We start from the raw sequence: 17128 nt of genomic DNA on the forward strand, positions 1-17128 counted from the left end.
CTCTGTTTATTTCTGATGTGTGTGTAAGGAACCAGGTGGGTACAGAGATGAGCTCAATCAAATGGAAATTTAACAAACAGAAATAAGGGAGTGCAAGGAAGGGGTGGGCTGCTTGTGTCTTCAAAGACTGTCCCAGGCAATGGAAGCTTTTAGGTGAAGTCAGAAAGGAGCTGTTGTATTCATTAGCTGTATTGTAACAAAATACAAAAAGCAAATAGCCAGTTCTTAAAGACTTAAATTGAACCAAGAAAGAAACTTTGAACTGTTAAACTGAGCTGAGTATCAAACAGCCCTTGGCACAGATTCAGCCCAAGCTCTGCCGCAGATTTTAACCTTTCCTGGCCCATACTTGGTTCTGTCACACTGCTCTGTGCCGTAGGGACACAACTATCTTCTCACCTGCTTCAGATAGGTCCTTTAGAGATCAGCTCTCCAGGGGAGGAGGGTAAGCAAGCATCTCCACAGATAGCACAGCACACTGCAAACTAATTAAAGTAATTATCCTTTGCTGAAGATTCATGCTCTAACAGTGAGGATTAATCAGAAATACCGTGTGTGACCTGTATCTTCTGGGACCAAAGAACAGGATTTGCAGAGGGCTGATGTCGACTCTTCTGCAGAGACAGCTTGGACAGAGTTCAGACCAAAGTCTTGCACAGACTGTGTTATTTTCTGATCATTTGTCATCTCTGAACCCCGCTGTCAACTCTCAGTAGCAAGAGTCTGATTTTGGGAATAAGCTGGGCAACAGACTGCAACACTGGCAGCTATCATTTTTTTTCTTGGCACCTCCAGCAGTCAGGTTTGAATCATGCCTTGTACCTAAGATTCAAGTAGTCATTTGTAGCAGAAGCTGATCTGAGGCCATCTGTCTGCTCTGAACAAACTTCTGTGCTCTTGAAAATGAAGTTGTGCCATGGAAAAAGGGTGATCCTTTAATAAACACAGATGTGTCATCATCAAAACTATTCAGCACAGTCATACCTACAGCAGTAAACCAAGACTTTACAGTGCTGCCTGGTTTTGGTGAGTGAGGAGAGGGGACACATTTATACATGGGATCTCAGCGTCCCTGCACAGCTGTATCCTATTCTAGCAGCACTTCCTTGTGCACTCATGCCATGGACACTGCCCTCCACTTCAGGAATTGTGAGGAAAACAGCTCTTCACCCAACCAAACAGTTACTAGAAATTAGTTGGGTGAATCAGGGTATTTTTTATCTGTTTAAGCTAGCAGACAGAACGCCACTCCATGGCTGCAATGAACCAGTTTGTCTAGCTCAGTATTTAAACAGTTGTGGACATCTAGGTGGTAATTCCAACAGAAACCCATGAGCAAGGCTCCCACGGGCAGTCCTAAACCCCAAACCATCCATCCATCTCCATGTTAGGAGTGTCACCTAACATGGTCCAGCAGCGGTTTTGGCAGTCACAGCATACCCTCTCTGATGGAATCCTGTCACTGCCAATGCAGCCAGTCAACATCCAACAGCCAGCTCACAGCGAGCTTCATCCCAGGAAACTTCTCATAGGCTGCAACTTCTCCAGCTCACTCCCAAAAGCAGGGCCTTGTGCCCTCAGGAGAGCAGTTCCTGACCTTTTCCCAGCAGACTGGTGTGATCAGCACTGTGTCACTGGTGTCCACAGGGCTCAGCAGCCGTAGAGAGCATGATGTGCCGAGGCCAGCACCTGGAGCTGCTGTGGGAGCAGAGGACCTTTGGCCAAGGAGGAGGAGATGGCTGGCAGCCTGCTGGAGCTCAGCACAAAGCCACACTGTGGGAGGAAACCCAGGGCAAGCTTTCATAGATAAAGCAAGCGTTGAGCCCATATCTCATCACCCTTTCAGTACTGAGCCTCTCCAGCAAACTGCAGCAATCAAATATTTCCATTAATGCTTGGCCCTTATTTCCAATACTCCCTTTTAGATTAAAATTGTGCTCTCAGCCTGTTAAAATACTTCCCATGCGCGTACCTGCTGTTTCATTCTCTCCACAGTGAAAGCAGATGATGGCTTCTGATGAATCAGAGTGCCACAATAACAAGATACACAATATTAGTTCATTTTGTGCTCTGCATTTGTTAGCTGATTTTTTCTGCCTTGATCAAACTATAAGGGAAGCTGCTGTTCTTGACAGAAAATTCCACCTCTTCCTAGTTGGTATCTTAAATTTGAAAAAAAATGCAAATAATTAAATACTGAGCCAAAACCTGAGGGCTTTGTCTAGATGTTTTGAAGTGCAAAACTTAATCCAGTCACTACACAGTCATTGCTGTGCCCATCTTTTGACATTTTCACCTGTTAAACAGCCCCTTGGGTATCATCTTAGATCAAAATCCAATTACACACCCATCGGTTCTGTCTGACTTTATAAAGCTTTATGTACATTCTCTCCTAAAAAGTTAGTTCACTGCAAAACATGAACAATTGGTTTGGATTGTCAAGTATCACAGAAATCTGAGGAAAGTATAAAGAGATTTTAATCTCTACTAATTAGCTCTTAAAAGTAATTTTGGCCGCTATGCTGGTATTGTTAATGTAAGACAAACTTTAATGGTCTTCATATTATGGGAATTCCTATCACAGCTGTTTATTTCCTTAACTAAGATTAGAACTTGTAAAATCCATACCAAGAACCAGACCAAAAGCCAATGCACCTAATTGTTATCTACTTCTGTCTTTTAAAAGGAGAAGGGTAATATCTGACCAAGCTTTTTTTGAAAAAAAGGGAAAACCCACGTTAACCCATAGAGGATGCTGCCTTTCCAAAAAATCAGTGTGACATCAGCAAGAAGCATAAAACTTGGCAAGTTTATCCAGTTTCTCTCACACAGCTGGACACTGATTGAGATACAGACGTTGTTCTACATTAAATATTGCTCATGCAGAGATAAAACAAGAATAGGCAAAGCTAAAATACAGTGGTTTGCTGGGTTGTTTTTTTTTTCCTAGCACTTAGCACTCATCGTTGTCACCAACATGGGCAGAAGGGCAAGTTCCCAGTCGTACAGACAGGTATTCACGGGAATGCTTTTCAAATTCAGCCAGTCAGTAATTACTGAAACTGCTTTGTTTGAAATGGGAACAGAGGAGACAGCCTGCAAGAAGTTAATCAGAAAATAACTACCCTGGCCCAGTTCTGCTGGGATCTGAATTTGAGGTTGTGGCTTGGTGGGGGTTACTGAGGAAGCTGTCTTAAAAGCAGATGCAACACGATTTTGAAGATAATGAAGCTACAGCAGCAGAGACACTCAAAAGGCCTTTTGTTTGTTTTTAAGGCAGGGAAAGAAGAGAAAGGCTGTTATGAAATCCCACATAAAGCCAGGGAAAAACAAGAGGAAAATGTGAAGTGTGAGCAACCAGTCCTGCATCCAGCTGGACACCCTGCACCTCCATCCCTGAGCCCAGCACAGCCATCCCTGTGGCAAGCTGGGATCGTCTGTCCCCGAGTCCCAGTGTCAGGGAACAGCGGGATGTTCCCTCTGCAGCAGCACCCACCCCACCAGCTCTCTAGAAACACTGGCACATATCTGAGCGCTTAGCGCAGAGCCTGCTCCACCCGGGGCTCTCGCACAGTATCATATTCATCTGTCACGTGGGTCAAGCCCAGGCGGTCAAATCCAACATCTACTCCATCTCCCCTCGTCATAAAACCTCCCTGAGAGTCACATATCCACTGAAATAACAGGGTGGCACCTACCAGAGCCAGGCCTGCCCCAGGGCGATGTTAAAAATAGGGAACTCACAGAGTAAGAGCTGCCACTAACCACAGCAAAGGGAGAGCCCAACGCTGCTCCCTCCGGCTCCCACAGCTCCCTCTGGCTCACATTCATGCCCAGTCTTGACTCCTGCTAACAAGGGAAGGAGAGACGAGTCACCTCCTAAACCAAGGCACGTGCCCAGGAACCATACAAAACAGGACTGTACCCCTGTCCTTGACAGCTCCTGCCCTGCTTCAGGAAGGGTCCCTCCAGCACTGGAACCTGCAAAGGCATTCTTCTGCTGAGCAAAAACTGTCCAAAACAGGACTCTGGAGCAAGATTGTGGCTGTTCCCTGCAGCAAGCTAAGGTGAGCCTCACTGCAGAAACTGGAGAAATGGCCCAAACAAGGCAGTAACTGGTCCAGAGAGTCCCAGCCCAAGGGAGCTAAGAATTAGAGCAACAGCCATCCCAAACTACAGCATCCCAGGGCCCAAGGCTGGTACAGAAAGCGAACGCAGATGTCAGGGGAGATCCTCAACGCACATCCCAGCTGGAGGGTAGGACCCTTGGGAGAAGCAAATCTGTGCAGGCACTGCAGGAATGGAGCCACACAAAACCTGGGAAAGCCCAGGAACGACAGACACCCCAGGAACGACAGACACCCCAGGAACGACATGGTCAGGCAGCAGCAGGCAAACAGGGAAGTGGCACAGAGTGCTGCCAGCCTCACTGGGACACCAGTGACGGTGTGGAAAGGCAGGCATCTCTCCTCTTGACTGATAGGAATCCTGCTGACAGCCACGGAGCAGCAGCAGAAGCAAGGAGGATTTTCTGGTAGTTGTAGCACAGGAACATCGATCTGGACAAGGACAATGTCCCTGCTCCTTTACGGACGAACTATCGTGGCTGACACCACAGGTGATCTTTCCACAACACAAGTCTGCACCCAACAGCAGTGAAAATGTAAACACGTTGGAGGAAGAGAGGCAGGAGCATGAAAGCAAATGCTGCTGCACATGAAGGTGATGGGTAACCTAGAGAAATCCCAGACGCCAGAGTCAACCAACAAAAATACTCCCATGGGCTTCTCAGGGAAGGGAGAACTGTGTGCCCAGAGAGACACAAGAAACAAAGCTGTGAGGAAAGATGGGAAAGCACGTTATTATTTTGTTTTAAGCCCTTGCGACACCAACTCAAACCATATCTCAGGCTCCCTCCTGGAGTAAGGCGATCCCACTCCAGTCACAGATGAGCTGCTTTGAGACTTACCTTGAATCCAATCCCACCAAAGCCTCAGGAAGTTATTCTACAAAAATCAAAGCACAGTTTCTGCTGCATTTCTCCATTTGCTGAAGTTTATTGTATTTGCAAAGAATTAAATGAACAATTTGGCTGTTTCCAGATGAGCTGCGTTGCTTTCACAGTACTGTAAGCACACTGTGAAACTTTTTCTTTTTTTTTAAATTGCAAAAATGGCTCAATACTTTCTTCAACAACCCCCTGAGCTCCACAGCACACAGAGTCCTATTATTACTGATGTTAAAGGAGAGTTCAAAGTACAGATGAGAGATTCATCCGATCTGGTCTGGCTCTGGCCTCACTATAGAAATTTTGTTGGTAGAAGAGCCTACACGTGCAATGCTTGGCAGAAAACTCAACTCTGATTTTGTCGTAGAAACCTTTAGTTTTTATTATGGTAAAAAGAGGAAAGAGAGAGGGGCAAACTCCTGGGGAGATCGTATGAATTTTACGACCACCCACTTCCTGGAGAACACCCCTTATTTTTTGCATATGTGCATAAGGACAGACTCATCACTTAACACACAAGGATTATTTTCTTTGCTGCACATCAGCCAATATGGTACACGCCAACTGTGGCAAGAACAACACATGAAAAGCCACAGACACAGTGCTAAGCAACTTGTTCAGCAACGCTCAAACTCGCATGTAAACAAGAGAGATTCAAGTTGTGTTCCCAAGGCCCTCGCCAGAGAGGAATATAGGGATAGTCTCACCCTGCTGCACTGGGATTTGTGTGTACTCTCCATTCTGGGAAGCTGACACATCATATGCTGCCATTAGATTTCTCAAATCCCAGTGGAATAAGGGACCAGAGTTAAATAGAAACATTACAAACATCCTTAATGATTTCAGAAACCTAGAAGGCCTGGGAGACTCTGAAACTGCGATGTTTGAGTGCAGAGCAGGAAATCAGCAGAGGATCAGGGCCAAGAAAACATGCTTATGCTTCTTTCAGCCCTGTGCAGCAGAAAGCCTCACTTTCCCCTAAAAGAGATGAAGATTGCAAAACACTTTTTCCCCCTCCACAAAGTTACCATAAAACATAAAATCCTTTTTACAGAAGTTTTTCACCCAAAGGGATGCTACAGAATTTACAAGCTGCCCTTGCTAAGCAATACAGACGTGCAAGAGTCATTTTCTCTGCTGCTGGAAAAAGAAAAAGTCAGCTCAGATGGAACATGATAGCTCTTTAATGGCACAGAGCTCTCCCGCTGGATCCAGCTCCGTCAGACTTGCCAGTATAGCACCAGAGGAGTTGCCTGCTTTGGTGGAGGGAGAAGGAAGCATTCATTTTTGACAGACAAATGCTACAGTGGACAAAAAAACCCCAAACAACTAATGAAATAAGCAGGACTGAAGCTTGTTCTCTCCAGCAAACCAGGCAAGAGACATCGCAACAATACATAAATGAAGACGACGTAGTGAAAGATTTCTACAATGTGCTATGTGCTGCCACTCCTTACCTCCTTGAAACTTGCTTTTCTAGTCCTTCAAAGTTTTGTCTCATTAAATTCCCTGTCACTGTTCCGTTTTAAGAATGTCCTTGTTAAAACTAAAACACCTGTAAACCTTCCCTGGGCACTCTTGCCTCTTCTTGGGAAAAAACACATGATCTTGGCATTCATTCAATCTGAAGTGACAGATGCTGCTGAAGAAAGTAAGACAGAACTTCTCAGCCTCTTCCAAGTCAAAATCTTACCTCCCCAGCTGTAAAAATATAGTAAAGAATAGCAAGAAAAGAACAGAAAAGCTAAGGGTGATTTCTTTCTGGTTATGTATTTATGGAACACTTGCTTTGGAACAAAGGTGATGAACACTCGCAGTTTCTGTTGTGTGTTTCTGGATGTCCTCAAGTCAGCTGCAGACACCCTCATTAACCAGCTCAGCTCTAGAAAGGAGCTGCCAGTTAATTGCTGCTGCACTGACAGCCAGGGAGTTCTGACATATAAGATGGGTCCTACACACACACACACACCGGCTTTTTGGACAGCTGATGCAGTTTTACTTTTGGCAACAGAATATTGCATTTGTAAAGAATACTGATTTTTGGCTACCTGAACCAATGTTAAGGTAGGTAAAGTTTTAACCTTGAACTCCATGACAGCATTGACTTAAGTATGTGAGTGTATAGGACCAGAAACAGGTCAGAGACCCCAGCAACTGAAACAGCACTAGAACCCACAGCTATATATGGCAGGCAATTAGCGTTTACATATTTAAGCCTCAAGACAATCCATCACTGGTGCATCTCACCAACTAGTAAAACATGTATTTTGCTCTCAGCCTGAGCGGATTTGCCAGAAGCAGCCTCTGTCACACTACCTGCATGCCTCTGTCATGCCCGTCTAACTGCACTTTCAGTTTGTGAAGCTCTTCGATCTCTCGGTTGTGCCGCTCTGTTTTGTGCCGCACCAAAGAGCGGTAGAAGTGAATGGTGAAGACGACAAAAATCAGACCCACTGGGACCATGATGATGGTGGAGACCAGTGCTGACTGCCAACCCGCGTGGCTGCTGGGCTTCTCGATGTTGGTGGTCTCATTTTTCAGGATGGAGCCCACAGGCAGAAATTTTATCCAGCACAGAAGCACAACTTCCGCAAGGAAAAGGAGGATCCCCAAGACAGTGGAGAAGCCCCACGCCAGCTCGATGTAGGGGTGCATGCGCTCATGTGGGGACTCACTGATGGAGTTCAGGTTGTGGATGTTGCTCACTGCTTCCACGTTTGGCAGAATGCAGGTGCTGATGAGAAGGGCAAAGAGATGAACTGCCACCAGGACTGTTGTGCAGGCACTGAAAGCAATCAGCAGCATCGGGGGATACTTGTACTGCACCTCCAGCTGCACCTCCACCATGGCAACCTGGGGGAAAGGAACAAAAAAAAAAAGCTTGTCAACAGCTGCTAGTTTTCCTCTTTTCAAAGCTTTCATCCTGGAAAGAATATTCAGGAAGAGCACCTAAAGGTCAAGTACACACTCAAGTGCTTTTTAGAACCAGCGTAGATGGATCATTTTCCCACGAAGACGTACACAGGCTGCAGCTTGGCTTTCTGAAGGCTTTCTGTGCACGTTCTTCTGCACTGCAGTTTTCTGCAATAACAGACCTCTCCTTGCAACCATGAGCCATATGAACTGCATCAAACCGAACACACAACACAAGGAACTCATTAGACAACAAGTGGAGCTCGGAGGCAGCTGACAACCTGCTAGCCAGCCCATCACACCTTCTCCTTTCGCTAACTGCTTGCGGCTGCGGCACAGGAAGTTTCAACTTCAGGCACGAAAAGAAAAGCAAAAGCAAGCAGCCCTCCTGGCCAGCGGCCAGCAAGGTTTCACTACCTCCCATGGGAAGCACGCAAGCTACTTCACAGTTTAAGTTAGTCCATAGTTAAAATAGCTGCCTTCTATTCTCAGAACATCGTACGTTCGTTTTTATTACAATATGCCCAGATACAAGTTATTTATATCCTCAAATTTCTCCCTTGAGATCTAATAACTTACTGATATACTCAGCAGAAGTGGACAGCTACTGGCTTATGGGTGTGTTCAGCAACTCAGACAGGAGTCTGCTTTCTCAAAACAAGAGCTATCACATAGCAAGTCTCTAAAGCTGGCTTTTTTTTTTTTTAATCAAATAAAGCTTAACAAACAGAATAAGCACAAGAGAGCAGGGGGCTCTTCTGACATCAGAAATGGAGTCCTAGTGCAGGTCTATTAACTGGTTGAGCATACAAATTTGTAAAATTACTTAAACTACCTGTGAAGTTAAATAGGGTGTGGTGTCACCCCTGAAAGGACTGCAGAAACCTTGTGCTAAGAGAAGCCACAAAAACAGTGGGCAAGACTATCCAACATTCCTCTCCAGCAACTCCTTAGCAGCTTGCTTGGATCCAGAGCTGCACTTAGTGATTTGCACAGATAATAATGCAGCCTGGCAGCTGGCAAAACCTCTGGTGATCCCAGGTGACCCACTGCTCCGGCGCAGCACGGCTTGCTGGGTGCATGAAGGAAAGGAGAAGCTGATGCTTGGATGTCTGCCCCAGGGCAGAGCCTCTCCAGACCATCAGGAGAAGGCAAAGTTGGAACAAGCAGCTCGATTCTGGGGCATTGATGGATTTGGCAGAATGATCACTTCATTACTTTACCCAGACCTCACACGAGCCCACTGCTGAGGAGCCATTTCAGGCTCTGTATAATAATCTGCACCATTCGCTCTGGCATTACTTGTTAATAATGTTATTTAGGCACTGGAAGATTAGGGGTACACTCATGTTCTCCCTGAAAAGAATTAAAGGCAATGGAAAAAAGTGCGAGGCTGCTGCCTTACCTGTATTTACTTTGAAACCATCAGCAGCCTGAACAAGGGGATCACGGTCAAGTCTGAACACATTTAGTAGCAACCAAGACATAACATGTGCGTCTGGGGCAGCAAATGGTCAATCTCTGCAAATCCAGATTTCATACTTACATAAACTAATTAGGATATTAGAGACACCAAAAATATTGTGGTAGTTCTTGGGCATTCCCAGCCTTTTGTTCTGATTATAAACATGTGGTGTTTTTACTTTTTTGTTTGGTTGTTTTTTTTAAAGGTTCCTGTTTGCAGCTTATAGTAGTTCTTGTATAGTGGAGAAAATAATAACACAGGATTGGCTTCACCATCTACCACAAGGTCAGTTTAATTAAAACACATGCCACATTACCCTGCATATGTTCTCTTTGCAGATGCCCCTATATTGATTCAAGGAGGAGGAGATCAAACTTACTCTGCTGCACTGTTCTGTACAATGTATTTGTCCGGTGTTGTGATTGCCAGTCACACCCCATCAGCCAGGAAAAGCTGCAGGTATATTGTTCATTATTGGGTGCTCAATACCCAGAGACACAGTATTCATCAAGCTGAACAGGAATTGTACCTGCATGTTCAATTTATAGCTTTATATTAAAGCTGAAAGCCTGGCTGATGTCAACGTATCAACTTCTACTTGTTATCCTTCGCGTGAGCAGCACTCTTCAGCTAATTGGATGTTTCCTCCCAGACTAACCTATTCCCTAGGGCTAGCTTCAGCTGTGCAACGTGATGAATTTTTAACACTGACTGATGGCTCGGTAAGAGGTATTTCAGGGAAAAACATCAACAATCCAGATAGGGCAGCAAGGCAGAAAAACAGTTCATTTAACCAAACAAGTGCTGAGAAGGTGAGTGAGCTCTTATCATCACTTTACACTGTACAGACTGTCATGTCATTCTCTGACCGGGATAAAAGAAAGAGGACACGCTGACATAACCCATTTAAAAATCATTAAATATGCTGCTTAGTCTGTGAAACTTAATATGTCACGTTTGATACAATTATACTCTTCCGTTGATAACAGCCTCCTTTATTGTAACCTCTTCCCAGAAGGTGTCAAGGGCTTGACTTTGCAAGGCACTGAGCACTGTGGAGCTGCAGGATATCTCAGCATAGGCTTAATTTTGAGAATCTCCCTGTTGAACTTCATGCTCACAGGTTTGGTAAAAGACCAAGTACTCAGAACATTTTAGAATTAAACTGCAATTAAATGACATAGCCAGCATAGCCCAGATTGTCCACAACAAAGGTGATTCTCATCTTGAGAAATTTAGACCAGGATAGATAATATCAGGTAAAAGGATGACAAATGTTTTAACATAAACCATGGTACATTCACACAGACGGTTTGGCAGCACCTAAAAACAATCACTCCAGTAGATCTGTTGGATTATTATTATTTTTTTAAATTCAAATACATACCCTGTAACAATTGGACAAATCTTGAGAAGACTGATGAGCAGTAATAGCTCTTATTTCCATCAGGAAAATCATTGAGGAGGCTTTTTAAGCTCCCTCTAAATCTCCTTTGCCTGTAGTCTCCCTGGGGCAGATGCAGTAGCCCTATAGCTCATCTCCAAACAGACCTGGTGCTGGAAAGGACCCACATCCTCCTGATCTTCCCAACTCTGCCAGAAATACCAGAGATAGCATCGAGAAGGTTCACATTATTCTGCAGCCTGTCCAGAAGGAGCTGGATCAAAGCCACCGCCTGTTGATTAAATACCCATCAGCTCGTAATAATTTTCAGCCAATATGGAACTGGCTTGAATCAAACACACTTGACAGGGAAGTAAATAAAGCAATAGCCAAGCCCTGTATGACATTTGTTTACATAGTTAAATGCACTCAGGGCTTCAGGGAAACTATTTCACTCTAAATAACTTCTCTACTTTCATCGATAGCCAAATAGATGCTCTTATTAAGAGAGTAAACATCCGTGTACCAAAGACGTGTGTGCCAAATTACCAGTGGAGAAATAACCTGGTAGGAATAGATACCTCAGCTTTCACTGGAAGGTCCACTACGATCAGCTGGGAAAAAAACCTTGCTAAGAAAGAGAGTTCCTTGTTGCAAAAATTTTTATTTCCAACAATTCCTGATTTCAAGTGTGCTTATTACATTAGGTTGGTGAGTATAATTAACACTACTTATACCTATGTGTTTATTTGACTTGCATTTTAAACAGTTTAAAGAGAATGGAAGTCAAATGGTTAATTTTGTGTGTTTTGCCAAGGATTTTCAGCAACTTTCTGTTGGTCGAGTTGAGAAGGCACGCTTTGTTTTCAGAGCTTTGTTTTCAGATAAAGTGGTTCAGCCCTGCAGTGTGGGTGGGCTGCAAGCCCCTCCAAATCCCAGCGACAGCACCCCCCAGCACGGGCACCTGCTTGTGTAACCACGTTGCCTAGATAGATCCGTTTACAACACTACAAAACATTAATTTAATAATCGTGTTAAAGAGAACAGTCACAAATAACTAACCCGGAGCTCAAGTAACCCAGAAGCGTGAAGGGCAAGCACATGAGCTGCTTTTTAAAGTAAGAAAGCTTCGGAGTGAAAGAAATCTACAGGAGAGCACTCAACTTCCTCAAAACAAGGAGGGACCTTCTGCCATTTCAGCACACAAGTTTGGTTACAAATAAACATACGCTGTATAAAAAGTTTTTACAAGCATTGCGTGCACACAGTCAGTGAGTGGAGAGGAATCACAAAGCAACCAGCACCCTCTCTCCCTGCAGCCTGCTCCCACTGAACTCCCCACTTCCATTTCTCCAACTTCACTCTGGGTGACCAACTTTGTCACCCCAAATGGACTGCTGTAATGTTACACAATTCATGTTCTGGGGGATTGAGGGAGGAAAAAACAGCGGGAAAAGCTAAAATAAAACAAGTAAAGCCACCCAGAAAGTTCCTGAGATGCATCTTCCACCTCTGCTCCTGAGCTGCAGGATGCAACATCTTCGCATCACGCCCCCCTTGCCCAGGCATTGCCCCCTCTTCTCTGCATTCAGCTGACAAACCTCAGGAACAACCAGATCTGCCCATTTCCTGAGCAGAAAACCTCCCCCAAATAGGTTTCAATTCTCACTCCCAATAAGCAAGAACTGGAGGGGACATGACGAGGCTCACAGCAGCATAACACGGCTGTGTTTTGCCAACACCATGGCTTGGACAGGTCTGAGCACTGGACCCCTGTCTCAGTCTGGTTTATTTGCTGGCTCCCTGATGTGGTTTGGACCTATGCAGATAGCTCCCAGATAACACCCAAGAGCTGCATAGAGGAAAGCAAGCGCCAGGGATTACTCCCAATAGGCAGCACTGACTAAAATATCCCAGGTTTGACTCCCTTCAGGCTAGAGTCCTCTGAGAGCAGGTCCGAGGCTGCAGGGCCTCTTCTCACACCTCAGCGTATAACACCATCTCCCTGATCACGCTATGCAAACTTCACTCTGGCAGACTGTGACCCAACCTCCACCTTCTTTTAGACACCATGACCTGAAAAAACACACAGACAAATTAAGATAATGTTCAGGACCACAGCAACCGCAGGGGCCCAGGGGAGCAACACACCCAAGTGCAACCTCATGTGAAGGCAGCCAGCGATGAACGGCCCCGGGGCTGAAGGAGAACCCAGGTCTCATTTTGTTTAGCACTGCTGGTGGAGCACTTGGGATCATTTGCAGGTAGAGGATTAGTATTTTTAAAGGGCTGACTTGGGAGTGTGTGGGTTGACTGTTAGGCAGCTCATGCATCCATGCTGCCTGAGAGAGCCAGACTCAAACTTTGCAGCAGCAGCCAAGCAGAAACCCCCAGGCAGATGCCTCCTGCCTCATCAGAAAACAACAGTATGTCCTGCTTCTTCACAGGAGGAAAACACTGATTAATAGATGATTTTAGAAAACCAAAACCTTCATGATCCAGAAAGCATTGCTACAAAATGCACGTACCATTGCAAATCCAGAGAGCAGAGCAGAGGTTCTGCTGGAAGCTTTCAGTTTGGCTCGGCTCAGGTACAATTTTCTCCACGAAAGGGCTTGAACGGAGTGGTGGTTTGATGTGACCAGTTCCAGATAGCTGCGCCGGACCCAGTCTCGATAATCCATGCCTTTTGTGCCAGGTTCAGAGCAGCAAGCAGGAGTGGAAGGATCCACCGGAACATTTAATTCAGAACTCATGATGAAAGAAATCCTGAGGGAACAAGAGAGTCATGTTCAAAAGGAGGTAGCAGACAGACAAGCATCAGCTACTGGAAAAGCTGTGTTTCAACAAAGTTGCCCTTGGTCAGTAGAAAAATGATGGACCAAATACCATCACACTTGCAAGGCACAGAGAGAGGAGTATCCATAATTGCTAAAAATGACCATGAGAACTAGGAAAGATTACCCAAGTAAACACGGGAACTACTCCAGCAGGAAATCAGAAAGGCTGCGCAGCATCTGGCTTTTCATTTCCAGGCTGGCATCTCAACTTTCCCCTTTAATTCCTCCTTGCAAATAAAAAAAATCTGTTTTACATAAAGACACTTTGGAAATAAAGCTCCCATTTTATCATTTTGTTTTAAGCTGACAGTTCATTTCACAGTGCCTCATGGATTGTCTCCAAATACTCTCCTTTAGAGTACCAAAGTCACACCAGCTGGTATGTTCAGGGAATCACTTTTTGCTTTTTCTTTGCTTAACAGCTTTTCAGTTAAACCATCGCCCATCATAGCTTTGTTTAGCTGGACACAGTTCTTCCACAAGACCTCCCCCCACAGCTGAATGCAGCGTAGGGTTAACAAATGAACTTCCCAAGCTCTTGCAGTGGGAAGTTAAATTTCCTGAACTGCTCACACTTTGCTTATCAGCCACATCTGACCAAGAATCCTTTTCTTTTCATTGCACTGATGGCTCTTAGCATGGGGAAAGGAAAAGACAATTCCAAGGGGAAAAGCAAGCTGCCCTCCAGGTAGTTTCAGCACTTTCAGATTCCAGAGATTACACTGAACAATGTAAGAAAGCAGCAAGACTGTTTGAGGTGGTGAATGCCACAGCTGCCAGCGGAGACAAGCGGGAGGTCCAAACCATCTCCTCCTTACAGCCCAGCACAGCCAGGCTGCTGCCAAACGGCTCTGCTCATCTCCGGGCCATCCACAGACACCCAACACAAGTCACTGCATGTGTTGAGCAAAAATTTCCTCAGCTCTGACAAACATCTGACACTAGATGTTTAACTCAGCCTTCCAAAAAATGGAAACTATGATTCTCTGATTCATCCCCACACTGGCAACTCTGCCACAGACCACCACCGTGGTGGCAGGTAGCAACACCACACCAGACCCTTCTGGCTATAAATACTTACCAGCTCCCTAGGAGGAGGAGATGAATGCCCAGAATCACACATGCCGTGGCACTAATTAGTCCCAGCGCCACACCTGAAGGTCACAGGCACCTTGCTGTTGGCTTGAGAGGAGCCCCAGTCCTGCCTGCATCCCCCCTGCTCTACCCAGCTCTCCACAGACACAGGCCACATGGTGAGAGCTAATAAAACAACATTTGCTGTGAGATTTGAGGAAGTGGTGAAGATAAAAAGGACACCAACTGCCCACAGCTCTGAAGGGTATTACTAAAAGGGAACAAAGCAGTTTCAGGCATAATAAGAAAGATTAGACTGCAGCAGCAAATAAAGCATTGCAGGTTGTAAAATTGTCTGTCCCTCCTGAGCACAGTGGGATTTTAGATTCCAGCCCCTTTAGGCATAACAAGGATGGCAGGAAGAACAACAAGGATATCAGGAAGTACAAGGATGGCAGGAAGAACGCAAGACTCCTGGGCAGTTTTTGACAAGGCCACTATTCCAGCCCCAGGAGGACTCCAGGATGGCTCCTGAACTGCTCAGCAGTTCTAAAATTATTAAAACAAACAAACAAAAGTGTAAAAGAACTTTCACACAGCAATAAAACCAAGAACAGAATAACAGGGACAAACATCTCTGCTTGCTCTGTTTCCACAAAAGGCAAGAATCACCTATTTTATAGAAGAAGAAGAAAAAAAACCCCCATCTTTCCCCAAGCCTGCTGGGAGGATCAGAGCAGAGACATTCTGTGAGCAGCAAAATTACAAAGCTGTTTCCTGTGATAACATCCTGTGTGGATGCTGCAATGTATAGCGTGGGGTGAATTTATTAGCTTTGTCTGTAGTTGGGACACTGATGGCCTCTACCCTTTCATTTATTTTCACAGAATGTCCAGGAACTTTGTATGTAGGAAACTTCAACCCCTGGGACAAATTCCATTGAAAAGACAAATGAATTCAGAGGTTACAGAGGGAGAGCAAGACTACCCAATCACATCTGCTTCTTTCCTTAGAAAAATAAACTAAAAATACCACAAGGATGAATTTTCACTCTGGAGCAGCTCAAGAGATGTTCCCAAATAAGTAAACAACTTCAGAATAAAATCCATAAAGACAAACCTAGCTCAAACAAGCAGTAACAGGACGGCAAACTCACCTGGCTGGCTACAGACATGGAGAGACTGGATGGAGGGCTCCCAGAGCTGAAACACAAGACCAAAGAAGTATTTTACATGCACCTTAAAGTATTAAACCATGTATCTTAAGGAGTTTTACTCTGGAAATACTTTTTGGCCAGTTTTCTGTATCAAGACAGAGTTATTCTGGAGATTTCACGTTCCTGCCTTGTAACATTAAAGGTTTAGGGCGTTTGTTCTTACAGAAATAACTATCCTTCAGGGTTTTACTTCCCCAGGAGACCTCTTCCTCAGCCTAACAGCCAAGCTCTGGCCACATCCAGTCCCGCTGTGTCTTTAACTCCCTTTCCTTGCACCGCTGATGCACTTGACCCCGCTTCATTTCACACACTGAAGACAGAAAGCTCTCTGCGACTGCCACCTCACATTGATGTTGTTAATCTGTCCAGCACCGTCCTTTGCATCAGCAAGTAGCAGGGAAACCCTGGCCATGCCTTACACCTCAGCCACCCTGTGCAGTAGCAAACACACGTGCAGGGATTTCTTCCCAGCGGGGAACGAAGCAGACGTGAAGATCCTCCTCCCTGAACAATCGCCCGCAGAACATTGTCTCAGCAGCACCATCAGCTTCTCTGCTGGCCTTTGGGACACCAGCCCCACCTCACACCCAGGTTTTTGCCCTACACCCTGAGGTGGATTTGTACCAGTGCTTTTTTTTCTCCCCTGTGTATCTGTATTTATATTGTCTCCTGTATAGGACTGTTTGAGAGCCCACACACCATGGCTAAGCCTGACCCCGGGCCCCACGACTCCCCCTTCTTCTACTACCCCTCAAGCTATGGACCTCTACTACCCCCTGAGCTAGGGCCCCCCAAGCTCAGGACCTCTTTGCTATGGGGAACCCTTACCTGTGTCCTCTTCTGGCTTGGGACCCCCCCCCAGCAGCACCCCTGGGATGTCACACCACCCAGAGAGGGTGTGAACACCTCACAGTTGTGTCTCCGTTACCGAGGAGATCCCCCCCCAAGCAGGATGTGACCCCCTCACCCACCATCACAGCTGGGACCCTACTCACAGGGCACCCCCTGAGCAGGGGATTTCACCTCCTCCTTCCCAGCCCCTCTCAGCGCACCCCAGGCAGGATGCGACCCACACAGCAAGGACCTCCCCTCCAAAAGCACCCCCAGACAGGGGACCCCCCCAGGCCAAGGTGTGACCCCCTCACAGCGAGGAGCCTCCCTTCCAAAAGCACCTCCAGACAAGGGACCCTCCCCAGGCAGGATGGGACCCCCTCACAGCGAGGAGCCT

At 45.8% G+C, this 17128-nt stretch overlaps 1 protein-coding gene across 1 annotated transcript; it reads right to left on the reverse strand.

Moving 5' to 3' along the window:
- Positions 1–7315: 7315 nt before the first annotated feature.
- On the reverse strand, positions 7316–15886 carry ORAI2 (ORAI calcium release-activated calcium modulator 2). Its single transcript, XM_010175170.1, has 3 exons — positions 15841–15886; positions 13299–13539; positions 7316–7861 (listed from the first exon to the last, which is right to left on the reverse strand). The coding sequence occupies exons 2-3, from the start codon at positions 13524–13526 to the stop codon at positions 7316–7318; spliced, it is 774 nt and encodes a 257-aa protein (XP_010173472.1). The 5' UTR covers positions 13527–13539; positions 15841–15886.
- Between the last annotated feature and the right edge of the window lie 1242 nt (positions 15887–17128).

Source organism: Antrostomus carolinensis, unplaced genomic scaffold (assembly GCF_000700745.2).
Source record: "Antrostomus carolinensis isolate BGI_N321 unplaced genomic scaffold, ASM70074v2 scaffold52589, whole genome shotgun sequence".
Classification (NCBI taxonomy): domain Eukaryota; kingdom Metazoa; phylum Chordata; class Aves; order Caprimulgiformes; family Caprimulgidae; genus Antrostomus; species Antrostomus carolinensis.

What these genes read in the sequence shown, in the direction of transcription:
- ORAI2 (XM_010175170.1), bottom strand. Translation starts at nt 13,526, where the DNA reads ATGAGTTCTGAATTAAATGTTCCGGTGGATCCTTCCACTCCTGCTTGC. An exon ending in TGCTCTCTGGATTTGCAATG is followed by an intron (nt 7,862 to 13,298) that starts GTACGTGCATTT and finishes CCTTTCCCCCAG; the next exon opens with GTTGCCATGGTGGAGGTGCA.